The sequence below is a fragment of the Nothobranchius furzeri genome, chromosome 2 (assembly GCF_043380555.1).
Source record: "Nothobranchius furzeri strain GRZ-AD chromosome 2, NfurGRZ-RIMD1, whole genome shotgun sequence".
Taxonomy (NCBI): Eukaryota; Metazoa; Chordata; class Actinopteri; order Cyprinodontiformes; family Nothobranchiidae; genus Nothobranchius; species Nothobranchius furzeri.
This window is the reverse complement of record NC_091742.1, coordinates 3,053,097-3,066,391: the sequence shown is the minus strand read 5'-3', so window position 1 is coordinate 3,066,391 and position 13,295 is coordinate 3,053,097. Positions and strand designations below refer to the sequence as shown.

The 13,295-nt window shown below is 43.3% G+C and overlaps 1 protein-coding gene across 2 annotated transcripts in view; it reads right to left on the bottom strand.

The window, feature by feature from the left end:
- LOC107372853 (cilia- and flagella-associated protein 46) overlaps window positions 1–13,295 on the bottom strand; it is a 68,881-nt gene that overhangs the window by 34,197 nt on the left and 21,389 nt on the right. For both annotated transcript variants that reach the window (XM_054747919.2, XM_070542761.1), the window contains 7 exons: window positions 9,584–9,774; window positions 8,915–9,140; window positions 8,615–8,732; window positions 4,019–4,139; window positions 1,647–1,771; window positions 1,411–1,526; window positions 129–241 (listed from right to left, as the gene is read on the bottom strand). In XM_054747919.2, coding sequence (XP_054603894.2) covers window positions 129–241; window positions 1,411–1,526; window positions 1,647–1,771; window positions 4,019–4,139; window positions 8,615–8,732; window positions 8,915–9,140; window positions 9,584–9,774 — 1,010 coding nt within the window. The remainder of the gene's footprint in view (window positions 1–128; window positions 242–1,410; window positions 1,527–1,646; window positions 1,772–4,018; window positions 4,140–8,614; window positions 8,733–8,914; window positions 9,141–9,583; window positions 9,775–13,295) is intronic.

Sequence of the window (13,295 nt, the reverse complement as noted above, 5' to 3'; positions counted from 1 at the left end):
TCCACAATGTTTCTCTCTCTCTCTGTTTGTGTGTGTGTGTGTGTGTGTGTGTGTGTGTGTGTGTGTGTGTGTGTGTGTGTGTGTGTGTGTGTGTGTGTGTGTGTGTGTGTGTGTGTGTGTGTTTTCACCTGTAAATAACCCAGTGTGGATCCTCCTCAGTGAAACCCACCGACGGATCCTGCGGTGGGACGGCTGGACTGTTAAGCTTCACTCCTTCTGCCAGCAGCAGCTGGATGGTAGCCTGAGCAAATTTCCAGAAAGATGAGGTTACATCTTGTGAAGACAATTTCATAATAAAAAGGCAGGAGAAGTTTTGCTGTGGGCATGACAACTCATCCAGACAGATTAAAGCTTGCTGCAGGGACCAAGCTGAAGAAATGAGTGGTGAGCTTTTTACTCCAGTGGCAGCTAACCAAGGTAAGACTGGATGAGTTGGTTTTCAACATCAGGTTAAATTAATGAACTATAACTCAACTGATAAAAAAGAAAAAAGCCTTCATGTGTCTCAGAACAAAGCGAGTGATACATGAAAGGAGCAGGAGGCCGGGCTGCTTTGTGTGTCGGATATGACAAGGTCACGTCTCTGCCGTGCCTAGTCCCCATTTTCTTCAAAGTACTGTCAAGTTAACATCTCTATAGATTTAATAAAGGCTTAAGGTTGTAGGCTCGATGCAATGTGGGAGTATACAAAAAGACAAGCTCATAAAACCAGTCCAGCTCCATCTATTTTCTCTCCCACCTAATGGGAATAATAAAACTCCCATCATGGGGAGTTTATTAGGAAGCTAATGCAAAAGACGAAATGGGCTTAAAATGAATACCAGCTTATAACCTAGAATAATAAAGGTACAGACACATTTGAACAAAAACAATGAGTTTGCAGATTTAACTGAAAACATTGCATTTAGCACAAGACTAAGTAGGTGAAGGGATGTGATGCAAAAACCCGAACAGCGTGATTTATGATAAAACAGAGACTCTAAATGGTCCGTAGCCATGGAAGACTGGTTGTCTCTGCATGTCCCTGTGAGACACCAGCCCCCCGTGACCCTATGACGACTATGTAGCTCAGAAATCATAGATCCAGAATGTCCTGAATTATTTAGAAGATGCTAAACTCAATACAGTCCAGAGATGAACAGGACTCTGGCGTACCAGTAGAGCTGACATGATGGCTGGCCAGGTAAATGGTCTGTATTTTTATAGCGCCTTCTTAGGGTTCTACAACCCCCCAAGGTGCTTCACAGCACAATCAGTCAATTCACTACGATGAACTACAATGTAGCCACAGCTGCCCTGGGGCGCCCTGACAGAGGCGAGGCTGTTGTGCAGTTAGAAGATAAATGGATTTTTAACTCAGTGCTCTTGAGCTACACACAGAAAAGCTGCTGCCTGCTCATGAGAACACACCTCAGCATCCACAAAGTAGACTTCAGCCAGAAGGCGCATCGTGTACACATGGCCTTGTCTTCCACAGCAGCCGTCAGGACAACCTGGAGCGCCTCTCTTCTTTGAACCTTTACACACTGATGAAAACATTCTTTGGTGAAAAAAACTCCCCGGCCAGTAAAGCAAACATTTTTAAATACATGCGGCTTCTATCAAACCTTGGAGGATTGTTTTAATCAGTCAGTGAGTTTACTTACTCTTAGTCTCGGACACCGTCCATCTGCCGTCATCGTAGAGTAAACAGAATCGACATGCAGCTCTGCACACGTCCCACACTTCCTGCTGTCTGGCTGTTTTAGCTAATCTTGCCCATAACTTCAATCTGAAACAGCAAAGAAGACTGAGCTTTGATATATGTATACCGCGTATTTGACAATAGATTTATTAATTCAATTCAATTCAGAAATACTTCATTAATCCCAATAGTGATGAGTTACTGGATATCAGTAGATATTAAACTTACAGGGGCAGATTCACACAGAAACCTTAAGTCCAATAAATCAAATGTTCATTAGTAATTAGCATTCAGAGAAAATACAGAGTAATAAAGTCAACAGCCCATAAATGTCTGATTACGCAGACGACTTATCAACTAGCTCTCAGAAAAGTGCAGCAACTATTAAACAATCATGATAAAAAGGAAGTCAGTTTCAGAGTTTAATGTCTCCGAACACAGTGAAAAGCAGTGTCTCAGTGCAGGGTTTCACTGGTCTGGAGAATACAGGCGTGTGTTAACATGTCTACGAGGGAGCGCATCAGCAATGACCTTACAAACTGATGATGCTGTTCAGTCTAGTAAGGGTTAAAAGTCATCATTGTGCAAATAGAAAGATTTACCACAAGTGGGAAACATTTAAGACAAGGACATCCTCACAAATTCACTCAGAGGACAAAGGTTAATGCAGAGATAAGACAATCAGCCTGTTTGGGAAGATTGCAGGCACAAATATCTTATCTCTAGAAGGAACATGAGAGGTTTAGAGATGTTCATCCAAAAGAACCACAAGCACTTTGGGAACGTGTCTTCCAGACGTTTAGCTTTTCTTGAAGAGTTAAAAAGCCTCGGATGCACCACCAGGTATCTGCAGGCAGGAAACTAAGTCCAATAATCAAACAGGATTACAATTCTGGCAGTTGGGTTATTATCTCATCGCAGCAAATAAACATTTTCCAATTCTCCTTGCTTCTCCTAGCTTGGAAACTTAGACAGACCATCAGTCCAGCCACGCTCCTTAGGATTCTCAGCAGGCCAGATCAGTCTTGTGCTATGCCAATCGCAGTGCTCTATCAGTTTGGTAGACCAATCACAAAGCTCTATCAGTTTGGTAGACCATGTTGTAGGGATCAAAGGCTGGTTTAAATCCTACCTGTCAGATAGATGTCATTTTGTAAATGTACATGACAAATCTTCTTCATACTGCAGGGTTACTTGTGGAGTACCACAGGGTTCAGTGCTTGGACCAATTCTTTTTAATATATATATATATATATATATATATATATATATATATATATATATATATATATATATATATATATATATATATATATATATATATGCTTCCTATTGGTAAAACCATTAGACAGCATGAGATAAGCTTCCACTGTTATGCTGACGATACTCAGTTCCATTAACCTTGATTAACCTGATCGGTTAGGTGGATCGGTGGTCTCGTACCTGCTTAGTCAAATGTGTTGACAATTCCCCAAAAGAAGAACGTACAACTGATTATTAAATGAAAATAATGTCATTAAATATCCTTAACACTGATTCATGTCTAACTTCTCAGGTAAATTTTTTAACTTTCACAATCCTCATGCAGGGTCCAGAAATACACCACAGCTCAGCAGAACACCATTGTAACTTCTTCTGGGGAGAAAAACACTTAGATAAAAAAAAAGTTAACAGCTGAAATAGCAGGAAATAATATAGTTAAAGAGCAGATTGTAGAAGAAAGTAGTCGAGTGTGGAAAGTGGTCGGTGTGTCCTCCAGCACTCTAAGCCTATAGCAGCATAACTACAGAGATACTGGATAACCTAGCCACATGTCCAGATCTGGGCTAACATCAGATTTTAACCATAGGCCCTACCAAATAAAAATGTTTTAAGCTTGGTCTTAAAAGTAGACAAGGTGTCTGCCTCACGGACTAAAGCTGGGAGCTGGTTCCACAAGAGAAGAGCCTGATAGCTAAAAGATCTGCCTCCCATCCTATTTTTAGATATTTCGGGAACCACCAGTAAACATGCAGTCTGAGAGCGAAGTGCTCTGTTAGGAACATATGGAACTATCAGGTCACTGATGCATGATGGAGATTGATTATTAAGAGCTTTATATGTGAGATGAAGGATCTTAAAGTTTATTCTGAAGTGAACAGGCAGCCAGTGTAGGGAAGCTAAGACAGGAGAGATATGATCTCTGTTTTTAAAAAAGCCACCCTTTGCTCTGATTACTGCCTTGCACACTCTTGGCATTCCCTTTGATGAGCTTCAAGAGGTAGTCCTTCAAGACTGATGGAAAACCTGTAAGTGTCATATAAATAACGTGTGTGTAATTTTTGGTTACAGTACCTCTCTGCTCCGTCGATGTCCTTGCTCTGTCGAGCCAAGTGACCTCCCGCCTTCTGAACACTTGTGGAGTGATGCTGAGCTTTTGCTGCTAGTTGAGCTGCCAGCCCAGGTAAAAGGTTTCCTACAGGAACAAGAAAATGGAGGAAATAACAGATGCAAGATGTTATTAGGCACCTCCCTATATCTCTGAACTGCTCACTCCCTATGTACCCACACGCATGTTGAGGTCGGCTGACCTCCTGCTGCTGTGCACGCCCCGGATGCGATACAAATCGCGGGGTGAACGAGCATTTGTGCATGCTGCCCCAAAGCTGTGGAACTCGTTACCCATTGGAGTTCAACAGGCTCCATCATTAGCGGTTTTTAAATCTCATTTAAAGACCCATTTTTGCGATGTGGCTTTTAGACAGTGACTCGTTTTAGTGTTTTATTGTGTTCTTAGTATTCCTCATGTTTTAACTGCTTTTGATTGGTATTTTTATCTTCTGTTTTAGTTCCTTAGATTGGTTGTGTTTTGGTCCAGCCTGTGCAGCACTTTGGGCAGCTCCCATGCTGCGTTTTAAACGTGCTATATAAATAAACTATGGTATGGTATAGTATGGTATTACTGGCAAAGCTCAGAGATTGCTTGTTGACAAAAAATTATACAGAGGTTATAGATTATAAAGCTCCCTGTCAACTTGATGCAACAGTTCTTTTGTTGGACTTTACTGTTCAAGACCCTGTTTACGGAGTCTTACTGAGTTAATGTCATCTCCAATGTAGGAGGGAATGGCTAACCCCGACCTTATTCTCCTCACCCTTGGAGCATATCCCTTCAAGGGTCTTCACAGCCAATCACCTGTCTCAATTTAGTTATGTCTTCTGCATCCTCCATCTTCACACTAACTAACTTCATGTCTTCTTTCACCTTGTTGGTCTTCCTGTCAGCCTCCTGTCTGGTGGCTCCAACTTCAGCATCCTTCTACCTACAGCTTCAATGTCCTTTATCCTTGTGGCCCGGTGCTCCAGCATGCTGGACAAGACATTGTTCATCATCAAGCTGTAGTTGGATGGTCAGAGTGCCCCCCATGAAATAACAGTTGAGTGAACAAAAGTGATAAAACGTATGTATAAAACATATTAACCTTCTCAGTGGCATAGTGGTAGAGTGTCCGTCCTGGGACTGGGAGATCGAGGTTCAAATCCAAAGACCCCAACACCTCCCTGCTTCACACTCAACTTTAAGGGGTTGGACTGGGGGGTTAAACCACCAAATGATTCCCGAGCGCGGCTACAGCTGCAGCTCACCACTGCCCATTGGGATGGGTCAGATGTGCAGATGAATTTCACCAGAGTGTGATGATGACTAAGGGACTTTAATTTTATAAAAACAGCCCAACAGCAAAAACATATAAACTAAGAGAATTTAGTTTAAAATCAGGCTGACTAGAAGCTGCTCCAGTAAAAGAATGGTCTTCTCTTAGCCTATACTTGGTCAGAACCATCAGGATCAGCTGGTCCATGGACCTGGGAGAATGGGAGGGGCACCAGGCTGCAGCCGTTCTGAGAGATAGGATGGGGTGAGGCCATGGAGGCCTTTAAAAGCAAACCAACAAACTTGAAACTGAAAAACTAGTGGAGTGAGGCTAAAATGAAGGCCATGTGCTCATAACTGTAGCATTTTGCACCATGTGGAGACGAGTGGTGGAAGAAGCGCTGACTCCCTTATGAAATGAACCATTCTCTCTAGTCTCAAGGGTCACATCACGAACTTTCTATGAACAAAAAACACATTGATTAAGTGCCTTCATCTTGGAGTATGCTTGAGGTTCACCCATAAAAACTAGGGATGGACTATATATCAGCATCAATATCGGTATCGACCGAGGTTAGACTTTTTTTAAGATATCGTATCGGTTCGATAAATAAAACCGGGCCAATATTAACAACCAATATTTTTTTCTATCTCGTCTCCATTTGTTTGTCTTTTTCGGGGGTGAGTGGGGGGTGGGGGGGTGGGGGGGGGGGTAAATGTTTAGTTGTGTGAACAGTGAATGAAATCATCTCAGAAGTGTAAATGTGTGTGATGTGTGTACCTCATAATGTAAATTCAGCTTTAATTATTTTCATGCTACAGTAATCCCTCGTTTATCGCGGTAGATGCGTTCCAGACCTGGCCGCAATAGGTGAAAATCCGCAAAGTAGGGACTCCCAGCATGCCCCTCGCGGGGATTCCCTCCACGTCGCACCTACGTCACAAACCGCGGCTATAAATGGAAGTCGCCTTTCCAGCTCACCACTCAGTCATCGTTTCTTCAGATTCATGATCAGAGTTTCCAACCTACCGATCAATCCAACGAACTATCAGCTCATAGTAAGTTATCTTACTTACTTCTGGAAAGCCCGGCATTTCCGTGTCACTTCGTTGACGCTCGAACGCTCGGGGGTTTCCTAGATCAGCCGGCGTTTCACTGACGCTATCACTTCCGCGTCTGTGAAACCACGCTCCCTATTGAATTATCGTATGATCACATTCTCTTTTTGTGGGTAAAACTCAAGAAAAAAAATTTTTTTACTTGGTTTTTTTTAGTTTTATTACAAAAAGTGCATTTTATGATGAAATTGATGAAAAAAACAAGAATTTCTTGATATTTCGCATAGAAAAATACCGTGAATCAGTGAAAAATACTGCAAATCTGCGAATTCCCCCTGAAAAACGCTCCAAAGAAAAAATCCGCGAAGCAGCGAATCCGCGATGAACGAACCGCGAAGTAGCGAGGGATTACTGTATACAAAATCTGCTGATTTTAGAAGCATTAATGCCTGTATATCCGTATCGGCAAATATCGGCCATAACAGTGATCTTAATATCGGGTATCGGTATCGGCCCAAAAAATTTCATATCGGTGCATCACTAGTAAAAATAAGAAAAGCCTTGGGGGACCACAGCTTTTAACCCATGCCTGAAGAAAAAAAGCCATTTGACTGGCTGTCAAAGGTGAGTTCTCCTCTGGGTCATTAGCACTGCTGAGGGCTCTTGTGATACACTGGACCAAGCAGCCAGGAATGAGTCAGAGATCAAAGCTCTGGCCTTTCAGCCACTGATCAGTTCAATACATACGAGGCTTCGCTAAGAACAACAAAACCACGGCTAACTAAAGTTAGAATGACTCACAAAAGTGATTTGTTTCCAAATCACAGCAGTAAGTAAAACGCAGGCTACCTCTGTAAGCGGCACAAGATGCTGTCCTCCAGGTGAATCCTGCAGGTAAACGAGGGCTCGGTGACTGGAGGCCAGTGGGACTGGGCTCAAACTGTACTCTATGAATGTCAAACTATTTAGGGTTCTAGTCGGCTGGACTACTGCAATGGCCTCCTAACTGGTCTTCCCAAAAAAGCTGTGAAGCAACTGCAGCTTGTTCAGAATGCTGCTGCTAGAGTCTTAACAAGAACTAAGAGAACGGAGCACATCACTCCTGTTCTTAGATCCCTACACTGGTTACCAGTAAACTACAGTACAGGCTTCAAAGTGCTAATACTAGTTTATGAGCCACTCAGTGGCATGGGGCCAAAATTCATGTCCGATCTCATTCCTGTATATACGCCCAATAGGGCTCTGAGATCCTTAGGAACCAATCAGCTGGTAGAACCTTGGGTCAGAACCAAACGTGGTGGAGATGCATTGGATGCTGTGGCTGCATTCAGGAACTATTAAAGCTGTCAGGCAGAGAGGCTCCCTGACCCGGGATTTGAACCCTGATCGTCCAGTCCCAGGGGGACAAACTTCCACTAGGCCCCTGAGCTGGTTAGTATGAAAGCATGTAACAACAATCAGTGACAGGTAATGAAAAATCAACACACATGGACCCGTTACTGATGGAAAGGCTGTCCAACTGAACCCAAACGATTGGAGTTGCCCAGAGCTGAGCTATTGGATGTTCTTGTCTCTCATTTTCCAGCAACTGATAAAAGGTGGAGATCGAGAAGAGAAGGGAGCTTGTTCTGGGGGCTTGGGGTTTTGCCTTTTGATCTGTAAAGAAACTTTTACCCGCTGCGTCGGGGTATTGTTTGGATTACTCTTTTTTCATCTTTTTGGAATAAAACCTTGGTTTCTTATTGAGAAACTAAAAGGAGCGACGTTGCCTGGGGCCTCTTCTGTGTCGTGTAACCGGGAAAGGTGAGGAGCTGTTACTTTATATCCCACTCCAAGGTGCGGTTTATTCAGAATAGTCATTAACCTGAGCGTACATAAGCTACAGGTGACTGAGGGTGTGTTGTGAGTAAACAGAGTCTCCCTTGAGCTGCATAAAGTTGGTTTTGCCAGAATCAGAGTCTAGGTTAGCAGTGATTGCTAATCAGCTTCTACAGTGTGCTGGCATTTTAAAGAGTGGCTGGTGTCACGCCCACGTAAATAGAAATACAAGTCAACCCTGAGACGTTAACATCTTTTGAAGAGTTAGGCTAGCTTGAGAAGATGGCTTGTAACATGAACCATGGCTGATATTTTCACCTGTGTAAATAGTCATCTGAACAAGTGTTTTAAGCTGTTTCTTTGAGAAGAAGACCTCCAAGCAAATGGGAGGACAAGTGAGAGTAAGAAAGAGAAGTCGGTACTTTTGGAGGTGTTGTCTGCCTCCAGCACTGTCTGAAAATCCCCAGGGGCCAAAAGGAGCCCAGCAGACACGAGAGTAGGACGACTGTCTGTTGTGCTCTGGGGCCGCCTCTCCTTGGCCTGTGAAAGACGAAATGGTTGAATGTCAGAATTATTTACGAGTCAGCTACTTTTCTCAGTCCTCTGGTCATCGAAAGTCAAACACAGCAGAATACAACTCCTAAGGATTTAAACTTGAACAGTCTTGTTTTCTGCTATGAGCTCTTTAAAGTTAGACGTTGTTAAACAGATGGGTGAAAAACCTGCAGCATAAGCAAAGCAGCCTTGTCCTCAGGCCTGGTAAGTGTTTTGGAGGGGGCCAATCGGAGCCGCAGGAGCTGGAGAGCGGATGATAGGTGTTCTTCTTGTGTCCCGTCATCCAGCAGCATGGCTTTCTGAAGGTGAGCCAAAGAAGCCTCCAGACTCCCTTCCTCCTCTTCAGTTATTGCCATCTCTGAGTGGATCTGACAGCGCATTTCCAGCAGTTTACTGCAAGAGTATCAAACCCACATTTTCTGAATGAGTTCATGTCTAAAAAAAAAAGACAATGTTTAAAAAAACCTGTGAAATGCCGATTCTCTCAAAGGCACATTGGATTTATTAAAAAACAATGTTGAAATTAGAGAATTATTTATCTCTAATGGAAACAGGAGATTGCTGTACTAATCAAACAGGACACACTGTGGGACATCCCCTTCATTTAGCTGCATAAGGACCTGTGGCTAACAGACTCTCTGGACCCAAACCCAATGCAGGGCTGTGCAGCTTGGACACACAAGCGAATGTGAAGAGGAGCAGGAGGAAGAAAGATGTTTCCAGTCAACATGAAAACATGGAAGTCGTGTCTGGGCTACCGCTTCTTCAGATTGTAAAATTTAACCAGTCACACCATATGAGAAACGCCTCCAAACAATAAAAATAAATAAACAAACCTTTGGATCTGTTCCAGAGCTCGGGCCATGTTGAGCAGAGAGTTTTTGACGAATTTCCTGAATTTGGGCTTCAGGAGGGGCTGGTAGCATCTCCACTGGGTGTTACACACTACCTGCACAGCCCAAGGACTCGACTTCTTCACTGCAGTCTGCAACAACCGATCCAGCTTTTTCACCTCCTTCAGGCAGGCCTGTGGGAAAACATCTACATGTTGGGAAGCACTCTGGCAACGACAGCACAGAATCTCCACGACTTGGCAATTACACTGGGGTTAAACCAAGGTGAATATAATTAACAAACTAAATGTGAGCAGTTGGGTTTGGGATACAACACTCAGCATAAATGAGTACACCGCATTTAAAAAGTACGAGTAATTCAAGAACTTTATTATCAGATACTACAACACAAGATAAAATACATAAAAAATAAGCAAAGTAAAAGTAATAAACGTTACAGGCAGTGAAAATTTTTAACTAAACCAATGCTCCAATCAAAAGATGTAAATCTTCTAAGTTCTGGTTAAGCTAAAACCATAACTACCTCATCAATAGAAATGTTCAGCCTACACATACATTTGTACATAAAAGCTCTCCTTACAGCTTCAAATCCAGAGACACGGCGAATAGCTAACATATGACTCGCACTGGTAAACCTTAGCAGTGTAAAATAATTCTAGAAGCATCATTACATGCCACCTTTAGTTTTCCGACTTTTCCTTCTGAAAATAACACCATAAATGTGCCGTAGTGTAGAGAGGAGAACAATGAGCTCTGAAAGGTTCAGTCGTAACATCATCTGTACACATATAGAACTTTATTACCAGCATATTAGCATGAGCATAAATTTTGCTGAAATAGCGCTGTGAAGGAAATAGCTTAGTCAATCAGCTGGCATTAAATTACCCTCTGAGAACAAAGTAAGGTACCTTGATGTTATCTTTGACCAGGACATGTCATTCAAATCCCACGTTAAACAGGTTTGTAGGATTTCCATTTTCCACCTTCGGAATATTGCTAAGATTAGAAGTGTCCTTTCCTTGAGGATTGGATCCTGACTTGTATGCTGCCAGGAAGAAGGCGGAAAATGCAGCAGTGCATGGCCGAGGCTCAGGGGCCTCAGGTGGGTCTTGGCTCCTCTGAAACAATAACAATTCTGTCCCATCACGGGGGAGGGGGATGTCCAGGAGGGGGAGGACCCAACCTTACCTGGATGTCTTAAATATTCTGGAAGTTGTGCAAATCCAGGGATGGGAGTAGATATTCTGCTGGGGTGGGGCTGAGTTGGTGGCCTTGGACTCCGTGGGGCTCGGCGATGCTGCTGCTTTGGGCCCTGGCTAGATGGGTTTTGGTCTCCATGCCCTGGGTGGCATTTTGTGAATGGAGGTGCCTTATGGGGTCAGTGTAGGAGCTGGCTCTCTGGAGGGCCATTCCTCCCCATTATCATACATTGTTATCCTCCTGCTCCTTTACATCATCACATAATCATGCACATTGGATCTTGGGGGGTGGGCAAGTCAGGGGGTGTGGGTATGGACCCCATTTCCGCATTCCTGTGGCAGCCTGCCACCCAATTTTATTTGCACATTAAACACTTCCACCAACGACATTCCACGCAAACACACACTTAGGGCCTTGGGAGTGAGCACACAACGGCATTTGGCAGGGGGATCTTTCAGCCTCATCCTGAGTGTCAGTGCCCACTTCCAATTTTAAACTGCACTTAGACACTGAGGGCCGTGGGGTAAGTAGGGTTATGTGGTTGCATCAGCTGGCGTAGGCCAGACAATGCCTGCGCTGCCCGCTCACCACAGCCATGGAATACACCTCATCAACACACACACACTAACACTGTATTGGAGCAGGTGGAGGGAGACTAAGGGTCTTAGCACACCTCTGTTGTCGCTTGGCTTCCCGGGGCTGGAGGTTAGGAGGTGGAGCTAGCCATCTGGTTGGGGTCTGGGGTGGTGGGTTGCTTTGCTCGGCATCACCCCTGCAGAAAGGGGCTAACTCTGGGAATGGGTAATGGTTGTACCCTTTGTGCAGCAGTACCGGGACCAGAGTGAATAGGGTGTGTATGGGGAGCGTGCGTGGGTGCCTAGCATTTATTTTTGTAAGTCTTAGGCTGTATGTGTATGTGTGAGCATGAGGGAGGGAGTGTGTGACTGTGTCTGTGTATGACTGTATAGGAAGCCTAAATCACTTCCGCATCATGAGTCCCTGGAAGAACGAAAAAATAAATGCAAGTCAACGGGGCTAAAAACCCTGTTTTCTAATCTGCTTTGCCTTACGCCTCGGATCACACACATGTTGTACTGCAATTTAAATGAAAACTAATGATGGGTGTTTCCACCACGCCTGTCATGTACTTTGAGATTTGTCAGTGTAGCGTGTTTAACTACATACTAGAATCAACACTGTTTGCTATCAGTTGTTAGATTCTGAGAAAAGATCCAAACGAGTTAACAATGAAGCTTCTATTATATATAAATATCTAGGCTATTATATATTCGATAGAAGTTCATATGCCAACGAGCTTGGTCTTATTTTTAATCCAAAGATGAATGTTTAATTCAAGATAATTAAATTTAATAGCAAAAGTTTATTTATTTAATCTGAAGTTAAAGGAATCTATGCTTTTTCAATAACCAGGGACTCATGATGCGGAAGTGTTTAATTTCAAGAAGAGAGTCAAGTTTTTAAAGTTCAGAATTTATTACTAACACTTTTAAAAAATGACAATTTGAAATTATAATTTAGAAATGACAATTTTTGAACAGACAATTTGATTTTAAAACTTGTTTTAAAGCAAACCTGTGACTGAATGGAAGCTAAATTGAAAATACGAGTTTTTGGATGCCTGAATGAATATCAGAAGGTTTCTTTCAGCGAGAGAAGTGCGTTCTGGGTTGGAAATTATGTTTTGCAGCTAAGTCGTTTCTTAGAAAGAACAGCATCAGACACAATCTGTCAAGAGTGTCTACCTCACCCATCCAGGAGACCCTCTTCTGGATCCGAGATGTCAGGTGGAGATGGTTTCCTCCAGGCACGAGGTTGGTAGAAGGACCTTAGTGCGACCAAAACGGTCCTGAGATGTCTCCATGGGTCACTTGACTGGTGGAACTATTTGCGTCTCTAAATCAATAACTCTGAAAGAGTTTTGCGTCAGCTGGTTATCGTTGCGTTTATTCAGAGCTGTTCTATCAACGTGATAGTACAGCTTAGTAGAGAATCGGGCGGCTGTCCCTTTTCTCCTGTTATGGTTCAAGAACGGAGCTTTTGCTGCGGGATTTTTAGTTTAAACAAAACCCTCAGAACACGCCCACTCTCAGCGTCAGACAGCTTGGTCATGAAATAAAGACGTGATGATTTTACCCTTCACCCTGGATATCCCTTTTGAATGAGGCTGGTTACGTGCCAGATGACCTTCTGGTTTGCTGAACACACATTAGGATTATCAACCATAATCATTATTATACCCAAAGCATAATAAGTAATTTCAGTAATTAAAATACATTTAAACTGAACCAAGAGATTATTTATGATGATTGTAATAACAGTAATAAAGTCAAGAGTTGTTGTCGTCTTCCTCCGCTTATCCGGGTCGCGGGGGCAGCATCCCAACTAGGGAGCTCCAGACCGTCCTCTCCCCGGCCTTCTCCACCAGCTCCTCCGGCAGGACCCCAAGGCGTTCCCGGACCAGATTGGAGATGTT